The sequence below is a fragment of the Condylura cristata genome, unplaced genomic scaffold (assembly GCF_000260355.1).
Source record: "Condylura cristata isolate star-nosed mole 26May11 unplaced genomic scaffold, ConCri1.0 scaffold00013, whole genome shotgun sequence".
NCBI classification, from domain to species: domain Eukaryota; kingdom Metazoa; phylum Chordata; class Mammalia; order Eulipotyphla; family Talpidae; genus Condylura; species Condylura cristata.
In genome coordinates, this window is record NW_004567114.1 from 23184770 (window position 1) to 23212643 (window position 27874).

General features: G+C 44.6%; 1 protein-coding gene across 5 annotated transcripts in view; it reads right to left on the reverse strand.

Moving 5' to 3' along the window:
• SIPA1L1 (signal-induced proliferation-associated 1 like 1) overlaps positions 1-27874 on the reverse strand; it is a 320552-nt gene that overhangs the window by 30668 nt on the left and 262010 nt on the right. For 4 of the 5 annotated variants that reach the window (XM_004681724.2, XM_012724496.1, XM_012724497.1 and 1 more), the window contains 5 exons: positions 21326-21595; positions 9322-9471; positions 4112-4236; positions 1956-2018; positions 1400-1518 (listed from right to left, as the gene is read on the reverse strand). In XM_004681724.2, the coding sequence (XP_004681781.1) occupies positions 1400-1518; positions 1956-2018; positions 4112-4236; positions 9322-9471; positions 21326-21595 (727 nt within the window). The remainder of the gene's footprint in view (positions 1-1399; positions 1519-1955; positions 2019-4111; positions 4237-9321; positions 9472-21325; positions 21596-27874) is intronic. The other variant, XM_012724498.1, reaches the window with a different exon arrangement.

Here is a 27874-nt window from a genome sequence, read left to right on the forward strand (position 1 = left end):
CTCCACCCCCACAGAATGAGACAGCTAATTTTTAAGGAGTGCTTAGAGGTAAAATTTATATAGGAGGTGCCAAGACAATTCATCAGGGGGAGAAGTAGTATTTTCCAAAAATGGTGCTGGGACAACTGTATAGCTACATGCAAATGTAGATAAATAGAAAAACAGAGGCTGCGATGTAAGAGCTAAAATACTCCCAAGCTCTTAGGGGAAAACACAGGTATATATATCTTCATGGGTTGCGTTGTGCAGTTACTTTTTAGCTATGACACCAAAAAACGCAAAAAGTAAAAATAAAGACACTGGACTTCATCAATAATTGTGCTTCAAAAACCCTCATTTAAAAGTGGGCAGAGGATCTGATCTGAACGGACACATCTTCCACACAAGATGGACAAATGGCCAAGGAACACATGAGAAAGGTTCAGCATCGCTACTCACTAGGGAAAGGCAAACCAAGACACAGTGAGAAAGCACTTCACACCCACCAAGATGGCTGTCATCAAAAGGCAGAAGACAATGCTGGGTGGCACTGGTAAGGGGAAGGGAACCGGGGGCTGGCCACTGTGGGAACATGGTAGTAAGTCCACACTCAAGAGAATGAAAATATGTTCACACAAAAACTTCTACATGAATGTTCATAGCACCATTATTTATAATGGCCAGAAAGGCAGAAACAAGTCTAATTGTCCATCAACTGATGAACAGATAAAAAATGTGGTAAGTTCCTATAATGATTCAGTCATAAAAAGAAAAGAAGTACTGACATGTGCTACAATGTGGAGAACTCTGGAAACATTATGCTGACTAAAAGAAGCCAACACAAATGGCCACCTATTGCATGTTGCTATTTATATGAAGTTTCAGAACAGGAAAATACATAAAGACAGAAAGAAGATTAGTGTGTGGCCAGGGCTTGGAGGGGATAGAAGAATAAGGGTGACCACCTAAGGGCAAAGAGCTTTTTTGGGGGGTGATGAAACTACTAGTGGAAAGGAACAATAATGTGAGTAGTGATGGAACATAAGTGAAGCTGCTGGAGGAGATCATGAAGCAGTCTGTTTCCTTGACTGATGCTCATGCCTACAATTGTATAAGCAAGTAAAGTTCATTTCTGGCACCTCTGACTTCTAACATGTTAGGGTTGTTTGTGACTGGGCAGTCTTCCTGCAGACCCATTGGGTGGCAGATGCATACCCATGAGGAACTACAGCTATGTCAAAGCAACATTAGGGCCGCTGCAGTAGGACTCCAGGCCCACAGCAGGACCGACCCACTTCTGCCAGGCTGACTTCCTCCATGACAGGGTGGAAGGAAGGCATGGCCGGCTGGCACCACGTCCGCACTGCATGGAAGGCACTGCGCTAGGACTCTAGTTCTCAGTACTATACAGTTAACTTACGTGTCCTTGTTTGTTTGGAGACAAATGCACCACTGGATCCTGCCGCATTAACCTCCCACTGGGGCTCTCTCGGAAAGTCGGCAGTACTTTTGATACTGCGGGGAGATGGCACGTTGGCTCTGGAATACAGCACAGGCCATTATAGTGCAAGCCCTATCCAGGTAAAAGCACAAGCTGACAAATGAAGACGGCTTGCCATTGCATCTCTCAGTTCACTGACCAGCCAACTTTGAATTTCAGCAAGAAGCTTGTTGAGATTTACACAACAGACAGCATGTCAGAAACTAAGTGGCTGATGGATAAAGCTTGCAGCTGGTGACAGTGTGTCACGTCATACACATTAGCATAGCCAAGTACCACCAAACCAAAGGCCATGAACAACGCGGCAAAGTTAGGAGTCAACTTTGTGGCTTTGAGGGAAAGTTTAGTGTCTATGCATTAAATTTATGATGTTCATTCATTGCAAAGTGTGGCTAACCTGGCTTGGTCTACATTACCTAGACAGGCATGGATGCAATCACGTGTTACTTACCATGACACTTTGGAAATATTTTACCTGTATATTCATGCTGCTCGAGGACAAAAGAATTGAAATCCTGAGGTCCTCTATAACTGTAAGCTAAGCACAACAGAAAAGACACACAGCAACTAGTTTACTTAAAACAATTGCTTCCTTTTGGACTCCAAGCTGCTGTTCAAGATGGGGTTCCAAAGGTGAAAGGTAAGCCATTTATCCTTTTAACACACCTACAGCTAACAGCGGCAGTTCTGGACTTCTGCGACACAGTCCTAGCACACAAAGGCTGGGCAGCACACTCTGACTCTCAACCGTTTCCAAAAGCAGAAAGGCAGAAAAGCAACATCCACTGAGTGCGTCAATTAAGTTCAATTCCTTGCCTTCAATGGGGTGCTGGTTTATAACACGAGATGTACAAGGACAGGAGGGTATGGCTAACAAGAATCTCCTCCATAATATCAATAGGCCTACATTCACCAGACAATTTTGTTCCTGAGTGCTGGAAATGTGTTTTTTTTTTTTTGCTTTTCTTCTGGCATGATTTATATCGAAAAAGACCCAGGTTTTCCTGATGTACTAATTAGAAAAAGCTAATTCTCCTTGAATACTATAAAAACCAAAAATTATAAAAAATTTATCTTAGCATTTTATTTGAAGCTTTAGAGTTTGGATGGAGAAAGGTTACCACGTCGTGAAAGGTTTCTCTAGCAGCCTCAAAGGACTATCTTAATAATAAAAACAAAGGAGTACCTTAACTAAGAGGATGAACAAATATGCAGCAAAGACCCATCACCATAAGTTTCAGTTTTACCTACTTACAGTGGAAAGTGACTAAAATGGGCTCAAGGGAAAATGGGCAGAGGGAGTTTCACACGAGGGAATGAATAGGGATCTAGGAAGAACCTTATAATTATCCTTTCCAGTCCCAAGATGCCTTTTCATTCCCCGTGGGGCCTCACAGGAGCGGGAAGTGTGACCCTGCACACCACACAAGAGATGCTGGTGGCTTTGCGCAAAGCCAGCACCAGGAGCCAAAAAAAGCTGGTAAAGTCATGCTGAAGAAGGGAGCCTTCACACATGCGTCGTTACCATCCCAACAGGATCAAAACATGTGGGATTCAAAACATTCTGTCAATAGCAGAGCAGCAGAGCAGAGTATGCTCGTTTTCTGTGGCGGGTGGGAGGAGAGTGGGGAATGGCAGATGGCTTTAACAACAAGGCACATCTCACTGAAGTTACTGGAACAAAGCATCTCCTCAGAACCTAAGAATTACATTTTTCTTCTTCAACTCAGGCCTTTGCCTGACACAGCTCCACTAGCGTGTTCATAGGGTCACAGTCATTGAAACAGAACAAAAGGGTACACTTGCAGAGAAGATACAAAAGATGGGTCTTTGCCTTGTAAGTTCATCTTTCTTAGTCCTGAAACTTTTTATCTTGCAAGGCTGGTAATGCTACTAGAGATAAAATGAAGGAACCAAAACACCTAACACTCGAGATTCAGGTCTTGGCTCTCGCCACATACTGCTACTAAGACCCTGATACTACTGTATTGGAATAATCATGGTGCATGTGGAAATTTTATCGCGTCAGTGATCTGGTATTACTGTAGAATAATTGCGTATAGAGGCAGAAAGGCTAAGGACCAGAGATCCAAATGAGGCCAAGGTGCATCTTCTCCATCCAGCTGTTTTATACGGCTAAGACATTTCACTAGCTGACAGCTGAATAGCAGTGTGGGGGGAAATGCACGAAGGCAGGAGAGTCCTAATCAAGTCACATCTGTGACTGCACAACTGTACCTCTTTTTCACTTGCACATAGTTCTTACTTGTTAAAACCCAACATTACGAAAACCAACACATCCCTCCGAGCACTTATTCTAGGCTAAACAAACAAGGGAGAAGAGAGATAATTGGGACTTGAACATCTAATCTTGGGCTGAAAATAAATAATTCTTATGCCTTTTCTATTTTAACATTTGAGCTTACTTAGAATTCCCTGCCTTTCCCCTCAGGTTTTTTTGTTGCTTTCACATACTGTAATCTAACCACACCTCAATTCGAATACATGTTTATTAACCAGGGTGATATTATATCAGAGTGATTTGCTGACATCATCAAGAGTTGGTCAAAGTCACCTTAGTGTAAAAAAATCAGCAAGGTGATTTGCTTCTCGCGGAAGTGAGTGACTTACCCAACTGGTCGACAATGCTGTCTTCACTTCTCTGCCAGCTGGGTGTGGCCTTCCCGCTGCCACCGAGGTCCGACTGAGTATTCTGCCTGTCGATGGAGGCTGGGGATCTGCGGCTCACTCCAAACCTGTGGCAATTTCCCCAAACAAAGTGAAGATGACATCAGAGTCCTCACCCACCGAGGTGGATAAACTAGACGCATGACCAGTAGCGCCAGCTCTGCTCACATGTGTGGACTCGCGCCTGCACCCTCGTGGTGGTGCAGAACCGTGCAGAGCGCGGTCCGCAGCACTGCTCTGTTCAGAAAGGCATGTGTGCTGAGCACAGACTGCAGCCGGGGCAGGGGCCATCCGGGCTCAGGGGACCTAAGACACACAGGGTGAACAGACAAAGTCTCCTAGCCTATGTCACCAAGCTCAGATTCACTCAAAGCCGAAGGGAACATTTCCCCATGTCTATGTTCCAAGTATACCTTTCAATGGGCATCTTTCAGGGGGTTGTTTCATTTTTAGGCTGATAATTTGCTAAATCACCATGTCATTCATTGTCAAACAAGTATTTTCTGAGCAGTTACTGTAAGGTCTGAGAGACAAAGACTGCTACCATTTACATGACACAGAGACCATTTTCAAAATGTATCAATTTTAAATTGCCTGTGGGAAGGGCAATTTGGAAGTCTGCAAACTAGTATATGTTGAAGGTAAAAGCCTACTTCAGGAAAGAACATTTAGCTGTTTAATGAGCCCAGAGTTGTTTTCCATATGTAGAATAACAACATAACGTATTCTTAAAGTATATGCCTTGGCTAGCACTATCAGCAAAGTAAATACTGATGGAGCCCACAAAAAAGAACCAGACTTATAAATTCAAATATTTATGTGGAAATTTACAAATCTGTGGTTACTAATGAACTTACAAGTAGTCTATACAATAAAAGACTAACAGGGCCTGACTTAACTGATGCGTGTGATGTCTCTTTTATTCTCCCCAGACAGATAAACACAGGGGCGGAACAGCAAGTGGCATACTGGAAAGAGCAGGAGATGAAAGAGGATGCTTGAGTTCCAGCCCCCCACCCAGGGGGACTCCAGTCACCTCCATTTCTTTAATTTGTAAACTGGCAACCCCACTGTATGGAGCCAGGAAGGGAAATCTACATAAAAACATTGGCAAAGAAGAGAAGGTTATTAAATATTTTAATAAAACTCCTACTGTACCATCTCCCTAGTTACTTTTCCACAAATGCCACAAATGACAGTCATTTGCAAACACAATCATAAACCTCACTCAACAAAATTACTTCTATTATTGAAAACAAAAACCTTGATTTATGAACATTTCAGTGAAAGTGCTTATTTGAAAAAAATCACTAATTATGATCTTCTTCATTTCCTTAAACAATAGGGTCATTGGCTAGTTTAGAAAAGGAAACAGATTCAAATTGATCCTATACTTCTATTCTAGATTTTAATGAATTAATACAATGAATTAATATTTTTTAAGAAATGCAGAAAGAGAAAAGTTAGAAATGGATTCTAACTTTGCTTCTAATTTTAAACTTCTGAATTTTAGGCTAAGTGCTTTTCTGGCTATTTGGTGTTAAACAACAAATAAACCTTGAAAAACATTTCATCAGACCCTCCCTGGTGGTACAATGGGTTTAGGACGCAGCACTACAAGCTGGCCACAGCCACTTCAGTGCCAGTTCAATCCCCTGCCCTGGAGGTGACCCACAGGGCACGGCAGACCTCTCCTGACCCACCACCCGCTGCTCCCCTCAGCAGTGTACTTGTATACTTTGTCAATCTGCTTATTCTGCTCCCCATTCTGTCTCTGGTGAAGCCTCTCACCACCCCTGTACCTCTGGCTGTACCCCAGTTCTGTATGAATACATAAATCTTAAAAAACAAACAAACAAAAAAACCATTTTCATTCAATGTTTCAAATTCCTCTCCCATGTCTCCCTTACTGTGTGCCAACCTGCTAGGGACGTGAAGCCCTACCCCCACAAAGCTCAGACCAAACCTGTCCTTTTTACAGGTGCTGCTCTTGGAAGGGCTCTGTCACACCTTGTTTGCTGGAGCACCCACTGGTTTTTCAGTCACAGTTCAGCTTTAAGGGGGTTTCTAAGCAATCATCTGACTGCTGCACAAAATGCAGTGACCAGGAGTCCTAACTCATGAGCCCCTCAGTCCTCACTGGAGGGGCTGACAGCTTCCCATTGTGTTCCTTATAATGGTCTAAAGAAGTCTTCTCTGTAAGTCTCACTTGGTCACAGTTGCCCTCACTGACAGTGTTATCCCTCACCTAAGAGTGCTGAAAGAGCCATGGTGGTCTCAGCTCTCACTTACAGGGTGCATATCCTCAGAGAAGTTCCTCACTTCCTCAGCAACCTTCCCTATGGCCAAGCCCATGTGTAATCCAGAAAAAAATCTCCCCAGTGATAGATACTATGCCTTCTGGTGTATTTTTGTTTGTTTGTTTTATTTTGTCAAAACATTTTTAAAAAATATTTATTTTTATTGAGATACCACTGGACACAACGTAAGTTTCAGGAGGACAGTTTCACACCTTGATAAATGACTATCACACTAGAAACCACCACAATAAATGCAAAGGCAACTTCTGCCTGGGAGAATTCCCTACAAGGGATTAATAGCCAAAATATATAAAGAGCTCACACAACTCAATGACAATAAAAACAAAACAAACAAACAAACAAACAAAAAACAGGTAGAAGATCTAAAGAGATACTTTTCAAAAGAAGGCAGGCATATAGTCACAGGACATGAAAGAGTGCTCATCATTATACAGTATCAAGGAAATGCAAGTTAAAACCACATCGAGATCCCACCTCACACTTGACAGAATGGCCATAATCAAAATGATAAGAACCAGGCGTAGAGGGGATGTGGAGACAAAGGAGCCCAAGCCACCATTGGTGGAAATGGAAACTGGTACCACCAACAAGGAAAACAAGTAAAAATACCACACGACTGAGCCATTCCATCTCTAGTATGTAAACAGGGGTGCTTTGTCATGACCTCATTTGCATCCTAAACTGTGCAGGTGCCAGTCCCTCCTCACTCACTACTATTACCCACCTGACTAAATTTCCACCTCTCAGCTGACTTGTATAGATTCAACATCCTCAGGCCAGGGAGTGGGCAGCCATGCTTCAGAACACACAGACACTGGGCCACCCACACAGAGGGAGAACAACAGAGGTGAGAAGTAGGCTTCACGTGTGGACAATCACTGTGTACTAGTCACATTCCTGCTTCACTGACAGGTAAGCACAAACTATGTGGGAATGAGAGAAGGTGTACGGATAAGAAAGGTCACCCCAGGAAAAGATGCTACACAATATGATGACTAATCACTGGTCGCAGCACAAAGGGGAAACCCTTAACATCACTGGGTTTAGTATTATACCTTGCGTTGAGTGTTTTCAACCTCATTTTAAAAGCAGCGTGGACATCGAAACCACATTTCTGATGTTAATATTCAGAAACCACATTTCTGATATTAATATTCACAAACACTAATGTTTCAAGTTAAATTTTTTTTAATAATTTTTTTGGGAAGATTTATTTATTCATTCATTCATACGGAACTGGGTACAGGCCAGAGATGCAGAGGGTGAGAGGATTCACCAAAGACAGAGCAGGGAGCAGAAAAGACAGATTGACGAAGTACACTGCTGAGGGGAGCAGCGGGCGGGTCAGGAGAGGTCTGCCACGCCATGTGGTCACCTCCGGGGCAGGCGGGAATCGAACTCATGCGGAAATGGTTTCAGCTTCTTAGTGCAGTGCTTTAACCTGCTGCACCACCAGGGAGGGCCTCAAGTTAAATTTTTGATATACATTTTTAAGTCTAACATAGTCAGAAGAAAACAATGCTTTTGTTTGTTGTGGTTAGTTCATTTATGTTTTATTCTGCTAACACTGAAGTTGAAACGAATTCTTATGTTGAAGTCAAACCAGACCATTTTCAACTTACTAATTAAAGAAAGAAATAATTAGGGGGCTTGTGGTGTGGTAAAATAATGATAATACTTAACTCAGAACCTTTTCAGGGATTTATGAGTAAGAGCTAAAAATTTTTTCTAATTATCAGTGAAGTAATTAAAATAAGAAATGTGCACTTCAGATATGCTACCAAGGGAATCCTGTAGAACTATGATGGGGAAGGGGTAGCATACTTTTACAATGGTCTTACTGCCTACCTACTTTCTGCTAACAAACATTTAGCAACAACAAAAATCACAACAGCTGTAAAAACCAACAAAATACTGCAGAACTGAAAAACAACCCATTATGAAGGTAGTCTCAGTAAGCAGGACTAAGCTGTAATGTGGTAAATCTCAAGAAAGAAAACAGACTGTGCGTATTTATTTATTAAAAATATATTTGGGGGAAACTCAGAAACATCAGCTTTTAAACACCTCAGAGTTGACTTTCAAATAGTTTCTCTTCCAGTTCCCCTGAGAGCTCTCCCAGCAGGAAGTCTGAGGCTCCCTTCTGGCTCTGGGCCAGGGTGGCTTGTGGGTGCCCGGCAGGAAGTCTGAGGCTCCCTTCTGCCTCTGGGCCTGGGTGGCTGGTGGGTGCCCGCCCCCTAGTGCTTGGCTGCCAATTACTTCCAGCTTCAGATATTTCAATCTTTTCACTGGCCCTCCCCCTCCCCCTCCCTTCAGTAGCATCTAAATTGAGCAAATTGAGCTTTATACTTTGTTAGACACAAATAGTTACTTTTGGATGTTTAGTGTTTTCAAAATGAAAAAAGAAAAAAACACCCACCCACAGGATGAAATCACAAAGACCTCTAATGTATGAGAAAATAATTTCAAGCGTTGGGTATGATCATTTTCTTTCCTTTAACAGTATAATACTGACTCCAGTCAGAGCCAGCAGTTCACGCAGGAGGAAAATAAGGGAGAAAACCTGCACTATGATGAAGAAGATAGCACACAACATAAAAACAAATGCTATTTGATTTCTCTGCCACTGAGTCCCTTAGAGTAGATGATAAACTTCCTAAGAAGTGGTTTGGGCCAGTTACGAAAACTTTTCTATCTACCAACCACATTTTCTCTTTGGCTTTTTCTAAATTCCTCAAACTGAGCTGATTGGAAGTCATTTCATGTGTCTGAGTTTCAGAGGAAAGACGGAGGTGACAACTGAGCCTCACGACAGGCTGGTGGCATACCTACCCTTCGGGCATGGATTTCTGCCTGTATGTGCCGCCGCCCGAGCCCGTCTCACTGGAGGAAGACAGGTTGCTCGGGGAGTTGCGGCACTGCTGGGATCTTGCTAATGCCATGGATGAGACCGTCACATAGATGTCCGAACCAGGAGACAGCCTGCATGTGTAAACCAAAAACATGAAGTCAACAATTCAGAGGGGAAACCCCAAGGCAATGCATGATGGATCATAGCACATAAATCTGACAGAGGCAGCAACTTCATGGAGATAGTGAAAATGAAGCCAGCTGGAAGCCCACAGAAGAAACTCCCCCTCAACGGTGTCCTAGAGGAACAGCTGGAACCCTGCCTTAAGGGTGGGGAGCGGGGAGGGGGATAGAGTAGGAGGTGTCAAAAATAAAAGGGATGAAAAACATGTATGTTTCTCCAAACTGCCAGAACTCAATGGGGTGATTTGCATATGCTGCGTCCTACTATGGCAGGGTGGGGGGCCTGAACCCCCGTGGCATTAATAGCGATTAATTCTAGTTTCTTGCAGCAGCTCTCTCAGACTGTATGACCACACGAGACTGTCACCTTCTTTGTAAGCCCCTTTGTTAATCCAATTTTATTATTCAAGTTTGGACTGCATATTCAGATTTTACTATTTAGTTTTTTACAAATGTGCTTGATACAGAACCCCCATGTAAAAATGCCTAGATGCAGTTGAATTTAATTGGAATTACTGAATTTATATCCCATTGTGGAGTAAAGGTGTGCCTGCCTAATAATTCTACTTCCAAGGTCAAGGATCCTTCACCTGCTGACTGCGCTCAAGACAGGCACAGCAGCCTGTGGTCAGGGCACAGACCACCCCCACCCCCTCACCTCCTCTACTTAAGCAGGCCAGAGGGCAGCGGCTGGGATTCTAGCAGATGATAGAACCAGCTATGACGAAGGGTAAAATGGACTTCATTAGCCATGAGCTTTTATTTCAGAAGCGGTTGCTCGCACACACCCTCTGACTCTTGGAGTGGGGTGGGCCATGCTCACTCTGGAGCCAAGGGAATGGAATTGAAGCCATCCATTCAATCAGCCAGGCCTCTTGATTCTAAGTCCACCACACTCGATGCTAGGCTACAGCTGTCCCTGAGAGCCTACTGGATTTTCTTAAGAGGACAGTTTGCTGTGGGTCTGCATGGTCAGATAACTTCACACGGCACTGGGTAACACCTGACCTGTTGAACTATGGCAGCTGCCTACAAGGGCACCTTCCACAGCAGGGCAGGGCCGGGGGGGTTCAGGCACAGCAGGGGTCACAGATGACAGTGAGACATAGTACAACAGGAAAAGACTAAGAGCAGACACTAAAAGGTGTGACTCAAGCCCACCAAAGGGCAAGAGGCAGACCTATCTTGAGAGCCATCTGTCCCCTCTTGGAAACGCCTTGCCTTCTCCAGCTGTCTTCCAGACACCTCTGTGAATGCCCTCAACAGCAATTCAAATCAAACCTCTTCACCAGGAATGGGCTTTTCTCTTCCCAACCCCCGTCCCAGCCTTCCTATGTTTGCTTCTCAAGGTAAACATCTTGAAGTCATTTTTTTCCTCCCCATTTTTATCTTCCACTCAATTAGTCTAAATCCAACTATTTGTTGAGCACAAACTTTGCGTCATGTACCATGGATGCTGGTTTTGAAAACACAAACGCAATGATAGTAAGGGTTTCCAACCTGCTGGTGGCCCCTACGCCCCCCATCTCCAGCCAGGATCAGAACAACACTGTTCTAACTGCTCCTCTGCCTCCTAGATCTGTCCACCCCAGAAGCTCCAGCGCCCCCGGACACCCCACCTTATTTGAATGCTCACGAACTCTAGACAGCTCCCCTGTGCTAACAAGATCAAGGGCCAAATCCCTGGTACCCTCCTCCAGGCCTGGACCATCTTACCCAACACCCTTCTTTCCTCCACACCCTTTGCCTGCACATTCACATTCTGTCCTGATTCTTAGGATTGTCCTGAGGAATGACAGCATTCCTACCTTGGCTCATCTTGACCTCTCTGGAATACCTCTCCCCCTTTCACTAAAAAAAATATTGCTCAATACATGTTTGCTGGGTGAAAGAGAACATCCATGAGCATTATAGAAACTGAAGACCAGTAGTTAGGAACACTACTTTGGCATTTTTTTTTAAAAAAGATTTACTTATTTATGCATACAGAACTGGGCTACAGGCTAGAGGTTCAGGGGCAGTGAGAGGATTCATAAGAGAGAGAGAGAGGGGAACAGAATAGGCCTACTGATGAAGTACACTGCTGAGGGGAGCAGTGGGCGGGTCAGGAGAGGTCTGCTGTGCTATGTGGGTCACCTCCAGAGTGGGGCTCAAACTCATGCTGAAGCGGCTTTAGCTTCGTAGTGTTGTGCATTACCCCGCTGCACCACCAGGGAGGGCCTGGCAATGTGTTTTAATGACAGAAGATCAAACTATTTATCTGGCTACCATAAAAGAATCTCCCTTTATTCTTTTCCATTAAGACACGGCCTAAATTTCTCACTATTTATTCTGAAATCATTGGAAGGAGACTGAGGGTGGAAGGTGGGAGGAGAGAAGTTGGTTACAAAGAAAAAACTAAGTAAAGATTAAGGCATGGAATGAATTCACATGTCATGAGCTATTACATTACTTTCTGCTTTAAAAGTCTGGTTTTAAATCAGAGAAACTTTAAACGTAGCGTCATTTTATAACTGCTTTTATTTTCTTACCACAAAGAGGAGGTGGTGTCACAGCATGATGGGGAACAAAGAGACAACAGTACATCAGCATTTGGAGCCAATGCAACATCTGGGGGCCGAATGACCCTTAAACTTTCTTAGGGCAAACAAGTAATACTAATGAATTGCACTTATAGTGAATGCTGAATGCATTATGCTTCCATAGGGAAGTGATAACACAGTGCCATAGGAAAGGTCAAGCTGTAACTTTTATATCTGTATTTAGAGCTTGCTTTTCTTACCCTGCCCTCTAAGATGTTCATTAAGCTGAAATACTTCAAGCTCACTCTCAACCTCAGCACTTCTATTTGACAATGTATCAGAAAATTCTACTTGGTTACTGGAGTTATCCCAATGTTAAAAAAAAAAAAAAAGCATTTCCAGAAGGTCAGCTTTCATTCCCATCCCCTTTCTGCATTATATACCTCAATAGTGGCTTTCTTTTCTGGCTGTTCACACACATAGAGAACACACTTCAACTGATGGAAAGCCACCCAAAGGTTTTTATGGCACTAGATGGATGTATGGTGAGCAGAACAGCTCAGAATTAACCCTTATGCTGATGACTTAACATCCCGAACTTTCTGAATTTGATACTGCTACACACATACTATTTGAGAACAGGCCTCGTTCAGGGAGAGGGCAGTACCACCTGCTGGGCACTGGCTGGCCCCTTCTGCTGGAGATGACTGCAGGTGGTCGTTATTGGAAGCTGGGCAGCTTTCTATCCTGCCACTTTGAAAAGGAGTGCCCCTACTTCCCAAACTGGTTGAGGGGGCACCAGCATGCTGAACTCTTTTGAGTGTCTTTCCTTCCAATCCTAGCTATCTAAAGAGGCCAGTGAAGAGGTGTGTGTAAAATCACAAATTTTTCTCCTTTGAGATGAATCCAGATATTACTGTTTTCACTTAGTCTTTTTTTTTTTTGAAGATTTCATTTATGCATAAATTATGCATACAGAACTGGGGTACAGGCCAGAGATGTGGAGGGAGGGAGGAGCCACCAAAGACAGAGTGGGGGGCAGAACAGGCAGAATGACAAAGTACATTGCTGAGGGGAGCAGCGGGCGGGTCAGGAGAGGTCTGCTGAGCCACATGGTCACCTGTGGGGCAGGCGGGGATCAAACGCATGCGGAAGTGGCTTTAGCTGAAGTGCAGTGTTTTAACCCACTGCGCCACCAGGGAGGGCCCTTCACTTAGTCTTAATTAGCCCTTGACATATGAATGTTGACACTCAAATAGGTTTAGAGGACAAGGATCAATCTATCTATTAACTCTATGGAATGTAAGAAATAATCCCTCTTAACATTAAAAGTCACTGTCAGAAAGGAAATTTTTAAGCCTTTTAGCATTACTTTCAGTAGACTCTCTTCCCCTTTATAAGTTCAGCCAAGAAATAACTAGGTGCTTTTAAAGTAACTATAATAATAAATAAAATAATAAAATAAAATAAATAAAATAATAAATACTTCCCCCTGCTGAAATAAAATACGGTGTCTTTTGACTGTACAAAGACAGTAGCAATTGAAACAGTCACAGTCAACAGCCAGCTAGTCTATCCCTTCACAGTCACAGGTCTACACTTGACACTCGTTTTTCATTTACAGCCAGCACTCCACTACAGTGTAAACAAAGAGTTCAAGGGATGGACATGGACATTTAAAAAGAGATGCTTCAAGATCACTATCAATTCCTCATTTTTCCAGGAGTATTTATCACACAAGGATAAAAGGAAGAAGAGAACTGACTGCTTCTTCCCACCCCCAAGCCCTAGATTTCTAACAACCACTGCTCCCCACCATTCCTTTTCCATAAACAGGACTATATGTACAGTGCTAATATGAATGGATTACTTAAACTGATCTCTTAAGCTTGTGATTATTTATAATTTATCCATTTCTTAATAAGGAATTTTGAGTATGCAAGTAGTTGATGATATATTCTTCCCCCTCTACCACTTATATGTTTAATTGTACCTCCATTTCCTGATTTTTATGCCCAGCCACAGCACTACTAAGATATGTCCAGGGAGATGAAGCCCTCTGTAACTCAAGGGCAAACAGTGGAACAATGTGGAAGGATGGTAAAAACAACTGAGAACGTTTCAAATAACAGCAATGACTGACAAATTAGATAGTAGAGTCCATAATTAACCACAGCATTTTACGACAACTTGGCAATTAAAACACAATTCGCCCAGAAACAGACCAAGTTAAAGTCTGTCTTCAGCCATGCACATCAACCAGGATTCTTCTAAAATTATGCAAAAGGCAAGTTCTCTAAACACAATTCAAGGTAATGTGGTTTGGCTGCTGTATGCAATTTGAACAAGTCATGCTTCAGCTCCAGGACCAATGCCGCTATCTTTTCATCTCCTTGACTGGGCATGCTGTGACCCAGAGCTCTACCTGACTTTCCAACCACACATCTCCTATCAGCTGTTCAGACAGCCTCCTGGGAAAACCTGTTATGACACACCTCCTGTGACAAGGCGGATTGACAAGGAATAACTCTCTTGTACAGTTAGGAAAATATGGCAATTCAATGTACTGAGATAAGCGGACCATCACTTCACAACTGCAAGCTGTGAGAAGTGCAGCCTGGCACACATCATGGGCGCCTCTTGAAAAGAATCAACTTTGTGTATAAGGGTGATTCTAAAGAATAGAAAATAGAAAATCATGCAAGACCAGCTGCCTGATTTGTGGGATGCAGTGCAAACACATTAGAAATTTCGAGACAACAGCAGCAGAGCATTAAGCCCAGTGTGGGCCCTTGTCAGCACAGGGTCCTGTGCACCTGTACAGGCTGCACACATGCCCATGAACCTGGTCCATACACAGGGCCCTGGGAGGGACCCGCTTGGTGTACAGACACACACACACACTCTCTCCACGGATGTCCCTAGAGCACTAGGCGTAGTGGGGATTCCCTCACCTGGTGTGGCAGCTCGGTAACACGCCTGGAGTCTAATGGGCCAGAGGCTAGTCTCCGTGCCACCCCTGACGTGCAGATGCTATTTCATGTCTCAATCCCTGGGCATCCCGTCCATGAAAGGTATACACAGCAACCATTTTACTGGGCTGTAAGGTGGTTTAGCTTCAAAAACTCAACAAAAGACTCTGAATGGGAAACCTGTAACCAGAGATGAGCACAGGAGTCGTCACCTATCGTTTTTAAGTCAAAGACAAACAAAATCTGTCGTGAAGGCAGTGCACACTGGGTGTGCAGGCGCTCAGGCAGGTTAGACGCCAACTCCTGTTGGGAGAAACTAGAGGAAGGGAAGCTCTGTGAAGAAATGTATCTGAGGTGGGTTTGTAGGGAACCAAGGATTTTCACGAGGGATGGGGCAGGAATGCCGAGGGTGTGTGGTCCCACAGTGGCATGCAAGGGGGCAGCGGTGGATGGAGCATGGCAAGAAGGCTGAGTGGGCTGCGCAGGCTGAACCGAGGGAGCATGGACGTCAGCTGTGAGTAGCCGGCATGCACAGAGGCTCTGCAGTAAGGCCTGGTGAGGTCAGAGCTGAGGAAGACCCTGGCTCAGCTGGTACAAAAGGGAGTGCCTCAGTCAGGTCTTTGTCTTTACCTTTTTTTTTTGGCTAAGTGCCACAGAACTGATGAAATTAATCAAGAAGCTGAGATACAGACAGATAAGAATCCATCAGCCCACCACATCCAGGAACCCCGATAGTTAGCTCGACCCGTCTCACCAACACTTCAGGGACACTGGCATAACCAAGACCTTTGGTGAGAAGTGGGTTTTGGGACATGCTAGGAATTCAAAGACGGGAAAAATAAATGAAATGAATTCATTCTCTACCCCATTATATAAACAAAAACAAGGGAGAAGCTGAAAGTCGGGCGTCAGCCCAGCACGCTGGCATCTGCTTAGATGGCTGTCTCGGCGCAAGGGAGGGCCATGGCCTCCTGGGGCACACAGCCTACTTTCCTTGTCCACAGGGTTCCATTCAATAGGCACAGAACCAGTGCCGTGGTCCAGGGTGGCACCAAACCTTTATGTCTCCGTCCCTATTTGTATTTGGTGCCATGCAGCGTGTTATAGTCACTTGTCATCTTTAAAACTTAATGGGAACTAGAAGAGTGACGCAGAAAGCAGCAAACAGGAAACTCCAGGCCACTTTACCAGGCTTCCCACTGTCACACAGCCCCCAGGGGGCCCCATGCAAACCAGGGCCCTGGGCCGCAGAGCCTGTACCCCGACACCTGTGGGCATCCCACAGCCCTGAAGGGGCAGCACTACCAGGTGAGTGCAGAGTGGCGACTGCTGAGGCTGAGGGGGACCAGAGCATCTGTAGCGCCTGGGCTGGGCGCCTGGCTGCAGCAGCCTTACTCTCTGGGTCACTGGAGTTTGTAAAGGAGGGACCTGGAGGTGAGCCAAGATCAAGCTACCAAGTCCAGTTCCCAAATGCTAAACAGGAAACCTCTTTGTACCATAATCTAGACATGTGAACTTGCAGACCACGGAAGCTTTGCTCTCCTCCTCTAACTGATTTTCTCCTGGAGGAGGGGAACAGCTGTTGTTGATAATGGGAGGGTGTTGGCGTGGGGAAATGAAAAGATTCTGGACGAGGATCTGGGGAAGGCCACGTAATGACACAGATGTGTGCAAGTGCCACGAAGGCGCCACTTGGAAGTAACCGGTCACTTAGATATGGTACAATGCAGGTGAGTTTATTTTACCACAAAATGTTTTAGATTTTATTTTTCCTACCTTAATTTACTTCTGTTCCCACTTCTCTAAAAGAAAGCAGTAAGTTCGTTTGCTTATTGGCTTATTTACCAAAACGAAGTTTTAACAAATGTGCTGCAAGCTAGCTGAGGTGCCAGTCAGTGGCTGGTCCTTGGGATGTGATGATGAATCAGGCAGCCCACTTCAAGTTGAAAAAATGGACAGATTAAAATGAAGTGTTAGTAAATTCAGCAAAGAAAATAGATATTCAGTGACAAGAACATTCCCAGGAGGGGCAATTAAGATAGAGGAGGGAGGAGGATGTTTTGAGAAGTTATAGGAGACTTTGAAAGGGTGTAAGATGCTGGTGTTGGTTAAGCTACCAAGCAGGGTATGGACGGCAGGCATGCCAAGCAAAGTTGTCTTATAAGGCATCAAAAGATGGAGCAAACTCGGCAACAGAGACACTTGCAGCCCACCGCCTGGAGTGGCCGGGAAAGTGAGAGACAGAGCCTGGCAGGAATCTCGCAGGAGCACGGGGGCTAGACAACTCCAAAAGCAGTGCAGAGGCTGTCGGGAAGGACCTGCCCCAGATCATCTCCATTTTAGGAGAGCATCACATGCAAGATGTAGCATGGGGTAGGGAAAAGCAGGAGGCCAGGAAGCGAGCTTGGAGGCTGTTTTGATCAGAAACATTTTAGTGTGAAGTAACAGGGAGGAGTATAAAGCTGGGGCCGTGAGGGAAGCTCAGCTGTCCTCCATAATGTAGGGTGTGGAAATGTGGATGAGGCGAGGGGAGGAGATCACCAATCCCACCTCGCTTGGGCTGCCCATCCGGGTTGGGGCCAATCTGTTCCCCAGGGTGGCAAGCCCTGGAGAAGACAGAGGTGAAGCCGGGGCAGCAGTGAGGCTGAAATCACTCTGGATTTGTGAGGACGAGACAGGTCGTCCCATGCAGGCACAGCTGTGCGGCAGGCCAGCTAATGAGTGAGCTGAGGCAACTGAAAGAAACATGAGGAGATACTGTGTGTGTGAGATTAAAGGAAAAACCAGGAACTGTGGGGGACAGGAAGTATTGGGGTGATGAGAAAGATGCAGAGCGCTGACAAAAAAATATGTAAGAGTAAAGGTCTGGAAGACAAGAAATAGGAGTTTGAAGGGAGCATGAGGACCACTAGCGGTGGCGTTACAAACATGGAGTTTGATGGTGATGGCCTGAGTGACCCCAGGGAAGCTCTGAGTTCCACTTTTGAAGGTTCCTCACATGAGGACACACAACTGTGGTCTGACTGAGCAGTGTATGAAAAGTTCAGATCCTGCAACTTTGAACAACAGCCACCACTCGCCACCGCTCTAAACAAAGGAAGGACACAGGGGTTGAAGCGCAGCACTATGAAGCTATCCACGGTCACTGCAGCACGGTCACTGCAGCACGAGCTTGATCCCCGGCCAGGGAGGGAGCTGACCCACATGGTGCAGCAGACCTCTCCTGTCTCGCCCAGCTGCTCCCCTCAGCAGTGCGTTCCAGATCTGCCTATTCTGCTCTCCACTTTGTCTCTGGTGAATCCGCTCATTCCCAGCACCTCTGGCCTATACCCCAGTTCTTGTATGCATAAATAAATATCTGATTTTAAAAATTGTCTGAAAGTGGAAAACACCATGATGATTAGCATGGAACTTGTACAAGAAAATAAAACATAAACCAAAAAAAAATAAAAAAAGTAAAATAAACTTTAAAGCATTCCTTAAAAACAAAGACTGAATGGGCCCAAGACTGATGCTCTGAGTCCGCCCCCATGCAGTTCAGGAGCCTGCCTGTGCCCTGAGGCCTCAGGGACGGGACAGCAGACGCCCAGGAGACACCTCGTGGCGATGGCCAAGAAAGCCCAACAGCAAACGGTTATACACAGCTGGGAATACTTCTTATAAATAAAGAGGGAAATCCCCCTTTATAGTATGATGCTTATTGCTTATGCAGAATCCTGGACATGGCTGACCCTTTCTGAGCATGCGAAGGGAAGTCAGGGGTCACTAACGGCCCTAAACTATGTCTGAACTTAGTAAGGTGTGCGGTTTAATGTGCTACAGTCACAGTTATGTCAATTCTCCCCTCACACAACCCCATCGATTTGAGAACCAAACAGTGATTGTATCCCACTACCAATCCTTGATGAATGAATATTAATTCTGCTATTATATATTACCCTCGCAAATATACAGAACTCTGTACTCAAAAGACTACCTGGAGAATATAAGTGCATCTACTTAAACCAAACACAATTAGACTTTATTCTACTGACATGGAAAATGGGTTATCTGTTACTGCATCCATTTGCTTCACAATAGAGAACAAAATGCAGCAAATTAGAAACGCTAAGCAAGTCTCTCAACTAGTTGCTTCCATTTATGACTCAAAGTTAAAATTTTAAAAACAATGTTTTCCTAAAGTATTAAGTCATGGAATAGGAACCTAACTCTTTTAAGTTTTCACTAAAGGACATCCAATTCCCACAAACTTCAAGATGAAGAAGAGCCAAATAACCCAAATATCCGGAAAATGAGGGGCTAAGTCTTGCAAGTCACCTGCACGCCCCACTGCAAGGTCTGAAATCCTAGCCCAGGTCCTGAAGAGGATCTGAAACTAACAATCTTTCAAGAGGACTGAACGGAGGTTAGATTCCCGCTAACTACAGGAGCCTCACTCTGTCCAGTTGAGACCCCAGGGCTGCGCAGGGGGCTCTCACTCAGACTCCCTTTCCTCTGATGCCCTTAAGATGAAAGGCAGACAGAGGGACACCCAGAGGAGAGCCACACTGGAGCTGAGGCATTCTCTAGCACTAACAGCTTCCTGGATTCGAGGATGACAATTACAGGCATATTTTTTTTTTTTTTTTTTTTTTTTTGCTTTTGGAAGTCACTACGTCCAGCACCAAGCTTTAGTTTCTACTGCAAAAATAAAGCTCAATGTAGAATTGAACTCTAACCTGCTATTTCATTGTGTGGGATATCTTATAAAGAAATGACATAAAAACAGTTTCACTTGTAAAAGCATGATTGTTCTAAAGAGAAAGAAAATAGCATGGAAAGGAAAAATGGTCCTTCTGTAAACAACGCTTTCTTAGGCTCATCTTTCAAACTGTGGGCCAAATCATGGATTCCGGTTAACACACACCTCAGACAGAGCCAAGTTTGGAATGTGGAGAACAAAGAATTTATTCAGAGTGCTCCTGGATGTTTTCACTCCTCAAAAATAATGGAAGTGAGAGCAGGGCAGATGGGATGGTGGCCACTTCAGGAAAAGGAATCTTTGAGATAAACAGCAAGGTTCTGGACAAAAATCTCCAGGGATCCATGAGGAACTTGAGAAAGACAACTAACTTTTTGTTCGTATTTTTGTTTTAATAGAACTTTATCTACATGGCATCCTGGTATTTCTGAAATAGCTGTGTGATGATGTTTATGCAACAGCTCAAAAGCCAAACTAAATGCCACCTCGTGTGAGCACACTCGGTCTGAGCCAGGGGCTACCTGGGCCTTCCTCCTGGGCTGCCTGTGCTTGCTGGGCCTGGGTCCTGATGCTCAGGCATGCCAGGGCCTCTGGGACCTCTGGGCTCTCCTAGGGACGCTTCTGCCTACTCAGCACAGTTCCTGGAACAGAGACACAGGTTCACATCCTGAGAGGTGGCCACATCCTGAGATGTGACCAAGCCAAGCAGAAGCGATGGGGAAAGGACAGAAAGAGGTTGGTTTCTTCTTAGTCGGTGCCCAGCAGCTTAGTGAATCAGTCTCCTTCATTAGCATCGATAATTTGGGGTAACTAATAATGTGATTATTTTTTTATAGCCAATTTCTATTTATATTTTAATTAATCTAGCTTAGGATTTTAAGCCTGGATCCGAGTTCAATGTGTTATATTTGACAGTGAATTTCAGACAAAACTGTTAGGGCATCCTTGATAAAAGAGTGTTATCATTTGTAACTTATAATTTAACAACAAAGCTTCTTGTTGTTTCTTCCTTCTTGGGATCCTTCAATCTTTCTCCTTTGGCTCATTTTGCCCTATCTGCTAGTTTATGCTAATTCAGAGCATTGGATAGCATTGGATTGGATAGCTTTACCAGTTGTTTTTCTTTCTCATAATTATTTATTAACAAAGTGACACAGACACTCAACCAGACATTTGCATTCTGTTGCTACTATCACATCCCTTATTCCAAATAGCCGAAGACTGTCCGAGATGACGGTATGGTCAGTGTCACCTCACACAGTCTGCTGAGCTGTAAACCATATGGCTACTAAGTGTGCAGTCAGGATTTCTGTGGATGCCACATGGAAATGAAAGAGCCAAGCACAAATACCACTATGCAGAGCTGAATGCTGAATGTCTGCTGGAATATAGCCTCACTTATCCTTATGGCTTTGGAATGCTACCATGCTTTGAAGGCCCTTACTGCATGCATCTCTGCTTTAATTCTTTATTTTAATACAACTTGGGAAGACTGAAAGCTGGTGCCTAAGATCCAGTGTGACTGGCCTGTGACTGAGATTCAGAGTAATCATGGTGGGCAAACTCACCGCCTCTCCAGGGGGCGCCCATCACTGGAAATGCTCCGGGGGATGTTGGCAGCTCTTTCTGGAGGAGGCATCTTCCCGTCTCCTTTCCCTGCGTTCAGCCGTGAGGTCATGGGACTCTGCACCTGGGGTGGCACTTGTGGGGCATGAGTTCCCTTGCTGGCATTCCTCTGCCACTTGTTATTGTTTCGGAAGGGGAACTTGAACTCATAGGAAACTCCTTCATTCATTTTGTACTCCATCACTGGCATGCGGTAGGTTTCAGAGCAACTCCTAGGGGTGAGGGCACAGAGGGAAGAAGTTAATATTGCTTTTACTTGTTGGTAGCACCACACTGCTTCTCATTAACAGTTAAAATAGATCAAACATTCTGTTTCAAAACATCTTTCAATCACTGGGCCTTCCAATTATTTTCTCTTCAAAAGCCAGAACCCCAGGAAGTATTACATTAGTTATTTTCCTTTGTTCAATACCAACTGTTGAGTCTGAGACATAGCATCTTCAAGGAACAATGGGTCCCGTGGTCATCCTGCTGGACGGGTCAGTGCTGAGCCACAAGGGAGGAAGATGGGACAATATTCACACCCTTCATTATTATGACCGGGGACATAAGAGGACGCATAGCTTTAAATGTTGGGATCCTAATAGTCAAAAGAATTAAGTGGCAAGAAATTTTGAAATCCAAACTAAGAGCCAAATTTAGCTCAGGAAGAAGAAAAAAGGCCAATTATAGAAATTCTGCAATTATGAAATCCCCAGGGAACAAAGCATAATCTGAAATCAGGCTTTTTAATTTGTTCCCCAAGCTAGAATCTCCCACAGCAGGGCTGTCCCCAGGGAGCATCTTGAGTGGAATCGATGGCAGCACAAATGTCTCCTGTTATTTCAGCTTCTTTTTGTGCTGCTATCCAGCCCCATGCCTTAGGAAACATGGAATCCATATTCCATTCTCTACCAAGCCACCAAGAAGATTCAATTATTGACTTGACTGATAGAAAAATTACAGGAAAAAACTTAATTCCCACTAATGCACTGACTTAAACGTGCATTTGAATTTTATCACTAAGCAAAAAAAATTCTTCCTTCAAGAAATTTCAAGGATTGAAAAGCAGGTTAAGAGTGATCATGAAATATTCCCCCTAGAGTCCGTCTGGTAGTAACAGAAGGACAGGCCAAACCAGCACTGCCAAACAGAAATAAGTGTAAGTTGCATGTGTAACCGAAAAATTTTCAGCAGCCAGATTAACAAAGTAAAACCACAAGGGAAATTAACTGAACAAGACATTCTATTTAATCCAGTATATCTAACGTGCTATCATTTTGATATACATTCAACACATCAATATTTAAACAATGACTAATGCAGTACTTTGTGTTCTAACCATGGTTCTTATTGCATGTGTCACTTTGCATCAGAGGCCCTGCAGCCACACATGGCTCGTGGCTCCTATCCTGGGCACCACAAGTGAGCCATGGTGCAAGCCTGGTCTTGTTCGGGGGCAGGGCTATGTTGGTGGGAGAAAGTGCACAGTGGGAGATGCTGTTGTTGCTTATCTATGTCCCAGGCTGACCCATGATATTTTGAGGATTATACCCCATTATGTAGCCTCGCCCAGGGCGCCAGGAAACCACAAGTGGTAGAGAGCACAGCTTCTGGACGGTACACATTTGCTGGGTCCTCATCCTCCTCACTTGTAGCCTGAGCCTCTCTTCCTGGAGTTTCCTTACTACTCCCCGACTCCTAAAATCCCAGGTCCACCTGTCAGGCACCCTGGCCAGCTGTTCTCCTTTATGCCTTAAATGGTAATGGCTTCTAACTCTGGACCCCCATTTTACATAGTGATACAGATAACCACAAACACACACAGCCTTCGTCTGACAGCTTCCATTTGACTACATTCTATGTTAATCCATTTCATTAAAAAGAAAAAATATGGGAAGTACAACCTCTTACAGCGATTATATAATATATCCAAGAGTTATGATCCACAATTTGTACAACAGAGCTTTGTGGCACATTTGACATTATGTTTCAACAGATAATAACTTCTTCTGCCATAAACTATTTGCTGTAATAGGAACGAGTATTACTTTAGACTTTGGCATAATACTGAGCTTTGATTTGAGCACCACTGACAAAAAGTTGCCATTATGACACTTCTTTGGTTGGTAACAGAGGCCTTACTGCACTTTCATTTCTGACAAAATAAGACATATTATATAGCATTTAGTAACCGGATCTGTAAATATAATGTGAGAATGCTGCCCCTTGCCAAAGGACTATTAATAGACGCTCTCAATCATCCATGGGAAATTTTAAATCCACCTCAAACTCAGGCCTAGGTTAGTTTCTACTCAGCAAAGGCCTGTTTGTAACTAATCAGCCCAGCGGGTCACATCATCTATGCCCTCTGAGTGGCCTGCCAGCAACTAACTCTTGCACAGAGCATGCTCAGACCACTGTTTCGGACAGTGTCCAAAAGTTTTCACCATGGCCATGTTTTACTTTCACTCCCTCATTTCCCTACCCCAGGCACAAAGATTCCCTGAATTTTCATTTTGTGGAACTCTACTATGTAACTTCACAAGCCGCTTTAAGGCCACCTTGCACCCCAGTAAGTAATAATGTCAGGGGAAACAAGAATGAAACAGAGCTGAGTCACAGGGCAAGTAGCTAGCTTCCAGGGTCAGAAGAGAATAGAACAAACCTCGGAGGAATTAAGGGGCGGCTGCAAAGATAAGGGCAACAAATTACAAAGGGGGCTAAACAAACACCCCTCCCCCCCCCCAGGAGCAGCAGGACATTTGTGGTCAAGTGCAATAAAAAAAGGACTTCAAGGGCTATGAAGCAAGATAGAATTCTGGGCACCGAGACCTTAAGACAGAGCGAGTGAGACCACCCAGAATTAACTCATCACCAAGAGACTGAGGTGGGGCTTTGGAATAAGGGGGAAAGAAAGTGTGTATTTATTCCCTGAGGCACAGCTCCCTCATCTCTCCACCCTGGCCAGGTTCCACAGGCCTAGGAGTCCACTTTATTTCTGTTCCTTTTCTCCTTAATAATTTTTCTTTCTCTAAACAAATTTACCCTTCACGCTTGCTTGCCTGAGAGTCAGTGACATTCCTGCTGTGGCTTCGTGAGACACAGCTTGTGGCAGCCTAGTGGCCAGGACTCGGCGCTGCCCCCGCAGACCGGGGTCTGCTTCTGGCCAGGAGAGTAGGCCTGAAAACCTGATATCCATGTCAAACAGACAGGTACTTTCATCTTTTGGGTCTTAGCTTCTTTGCAAAATAAACGATGTAGAATTGAAAGTAGCTAAACTTTCCTCTGAAATGGTCTTTCAGGTGACAAACTTTTACTAAAACTGGTCAAAACACCTCATCGGTCAATGGTTTTTTAAGTCCTTGTCAGCCATATTTCACTTCTCCCACACATAACCTGTAGCTAGAAATCTTTTGCATCTTCTAGGATGACAGTGTATGTATGATAAAGCCTGAGCAGGGAGGATTCACTCACCGGGAGTGAACAGCACAGGGGCGCAGGTCCAGCCCTTGCCCACTGGCCACAGGCTCCAACCTCTTACCTGTCTCCATCAAATACCAGAGCTCCCCCTGGAATCAAGTAGGGCAGTAGACATAAGAACAAATGTAAAAGCTGGCTCTGAAGTGGCATGTGTGAAAGTTCATAAATGTATTATTATTGTTGAAAAAAATTATTATTTCAAGTAAAATCCGGCATTGAGTAACCTAATTCTGCTTGCCACGCACAGGCCCTGCCTGCCATGGCCTCCCTAGAACACCTCAGAGGTGGGTATATCATCATCCCTGTTTACACATGAGGCAGATCAGAATGTGACCAGTCTCCTTGCAGGTGAGTCCTGTTTCAGTCATCAGTCAAAGATACTTCCACCCCCCTTATAGTGACTAAGGTTTCCCAAGCAGGGCACACAGTAAGAAAACATGGAAAACTCAACTTTTAAAGAGCTTTGGTTAACAGGAATAACAGCTTCTGTGCTAAAAGTGACACATAGTCATACAATGAAACGCTGTTAAGTATAAGTGTCACTCAATCTCCTTAATGTCTTTTCAACCTGTTTATTATAACTTCCAACTTTAATTTCTTATCACCTATACTCTGTTTTCCTTAAGACATTGTTGGGGCTCAGGGCGGGCAGCCCCCAATTATGTGTGGAAATGGCATGTTTATCATTTCAAGTTCAAGTTACTTGAGGAACACTCACTACAGGAATGCTGCTTTGACCCTTCCTGCCTCTCCAAAACAGGAAATAATTCACCCATGTGAAAGGCATCCTTCCTTCCCACATAAGGAGGCAGAGAAACATCTTTATCAAGAAATTCAAGGTTCAGAACAAAATCTTAAGTTTTTTTTGTTGTTGTTGACTAGTAGCCTGAGTCTTTGTCCTGTTAGCTCTTCACAAACCCATTGCTTGTTTAAAAAGGATCTAAACCTCACCATCCATCACTCCAGGAGTTCCAGTTTCCCAAGGAATCTCTGTTCCTATGAAATTAAATGTCCTTTTTGTCTGTTACTCTTGAGTCAGTTTACTATTTTCCAGCTAAAGGACCCAACCCGAAGGAAATTTCTTCTTCCTACATTTCATTAAGAGACAGAGACAGAGCAGCTATGCCCCGTCTCGAATAGAACACGGCAGCAGTAGTGCTGCTCAGAAGAACTATGGATTGAAGGCAGCTGAGTCCCTAGGAGCCAAGTGATGCTGACCTGGAAGAAATACTGCAGAGCCACAGTTCCTGAGAACAGTGAGATTTGAGCCACAGGGTCTCCAATAGCCATTCTGAGCCAAATAACCCTCTTTTATATTTTAAAATACTTGTTCCACTCTTATTTAAAAGGTAATTTGGTCCTTCATGTGACTTGTTTTTCAGCTCTGTTTCTTAAGTGTCTTTAACTGGCTTCTTTAAAAACTGTAGGCTAGAGGCCTCAACACAAGGGTCCACCACTCGGATGGGAGCTTCAGAACAGTTTAAGCTGTTGCCTGGAAAGTTTCCATTGTGCGAAGGGAACGTGAGTCAGGGACCCTGGATACCATCAGACCAGCACTGGCCACATACTCCCAAATCAGTGGCAGGTGGGCGAGGGACCCTCCCAGGAGAGGCATCCCCCTCCCTGGAGGGCACCTTGCAGGGGGGCTGTGGGTGCTCCCCTCACTCCACTGCTCCCACAGTGCTGTCCCTCTAAGCCTTTTTTCATTTTCATGGAAATGAAGCTGTCACCAGACATTTGACGATTTTATAAAACCCATAGCAGAAATTCTGTTTTACTCTCCTTTACTTCAGAAGATCTTAGCCTGAAGTAATTTATAGAAGGGCCTGCTTATTTCACAAGGACTGGGGAATACATCCTATTTCACGTTATTCTTAGAGCCCCGTTTTGTTGTTTTTAAACTAAGTTTAATGTTAAAAAAAGGAAACACGGAACGTGCCTTTTCAAAAGGACGTTTACAAGGCCGACTGGCCCGTGTCCCTAGGGATGTGGCATCCCAGAGCCTGGCCGAGGGCAGTGGCAGCCGCTGCAGGAAGGCTGTGCTGCCTAGCCTGGCCTGGTGCTGGCGCTGTGCTAACAGCTGACAGAGAGGAGAGAGACTAGTCAAAGAATGAAGTAATTAGGTGCTAGGAAAACAGCAGTGGGAGTGTGAAGTGCTGAGGAGAAGGGAAAAAAGGACAGAAGAGCACTATCTTATTTTGTTGAAAACTGTAGCAAGGTATTAATGCTTCAACTGTTCCTTTGAAGTTGTTTCCAAGGAGGGAAGGACAGAGAAGGGCCTCCATCCTCCAAAGGCCTCGACAGCATCATTTCACACCTCTGGGGGCGTCTTTCTGGATGGGAACTGCAGTGGAGGGCAGAGTGTCCCCGGGCCACGTGTGTGGACCCTGAGCCTGCACCACCCCACCGCCTCCAGCCATGTCACTGCCAGCTCCACTGCTGAGGAGAGGACGGTGTCTCTGCCCCTAGGAGAGGACAGTGTCGGTGCCTCTAAGTAGAGCTGGGATCTGAAGGCGAAAATGGCCCATCCTCTGAGGGGGTGCAGGATCGGGGCAGACTGGGGGCACCTGTCCCAGCTCAGCGTGCAGAGACGTGGTGCGGGTGGCCTGCACCTGGCCCCAGCACTTGCGCCATGGGAGTGAAGAGGCCCACAGATGAACGGCCTCCCCCTCAGAAAGCCACTTTACCAGTATATCCTTGCTGATGGTGGGGGTGTGGGGCAAGGAATTGTGCCCCAAGCATATGTGATGGCAATTAAGAGTTTGGGATTCTGAAGTTAAGATTTAAATTTGCCAGATGAGCTTGGGAAGCTATTAAACTTTCTGGGCCTTGGTTTCTTTAAATAGGGATAATGTAAATACTATTACTTCATCAAACTGTTACAAAGATTACACGTACTAATTCAAATAAAAACATATTTTCCAGAACCAGGTACCTTTTTTTTAAAAAAGATTTATTTATTTGCGCATATAGAACTGGGGTACAGGCCAGAGGCTCAGGGGTGGCGAGAGGCTTCACCAGAGACAGAG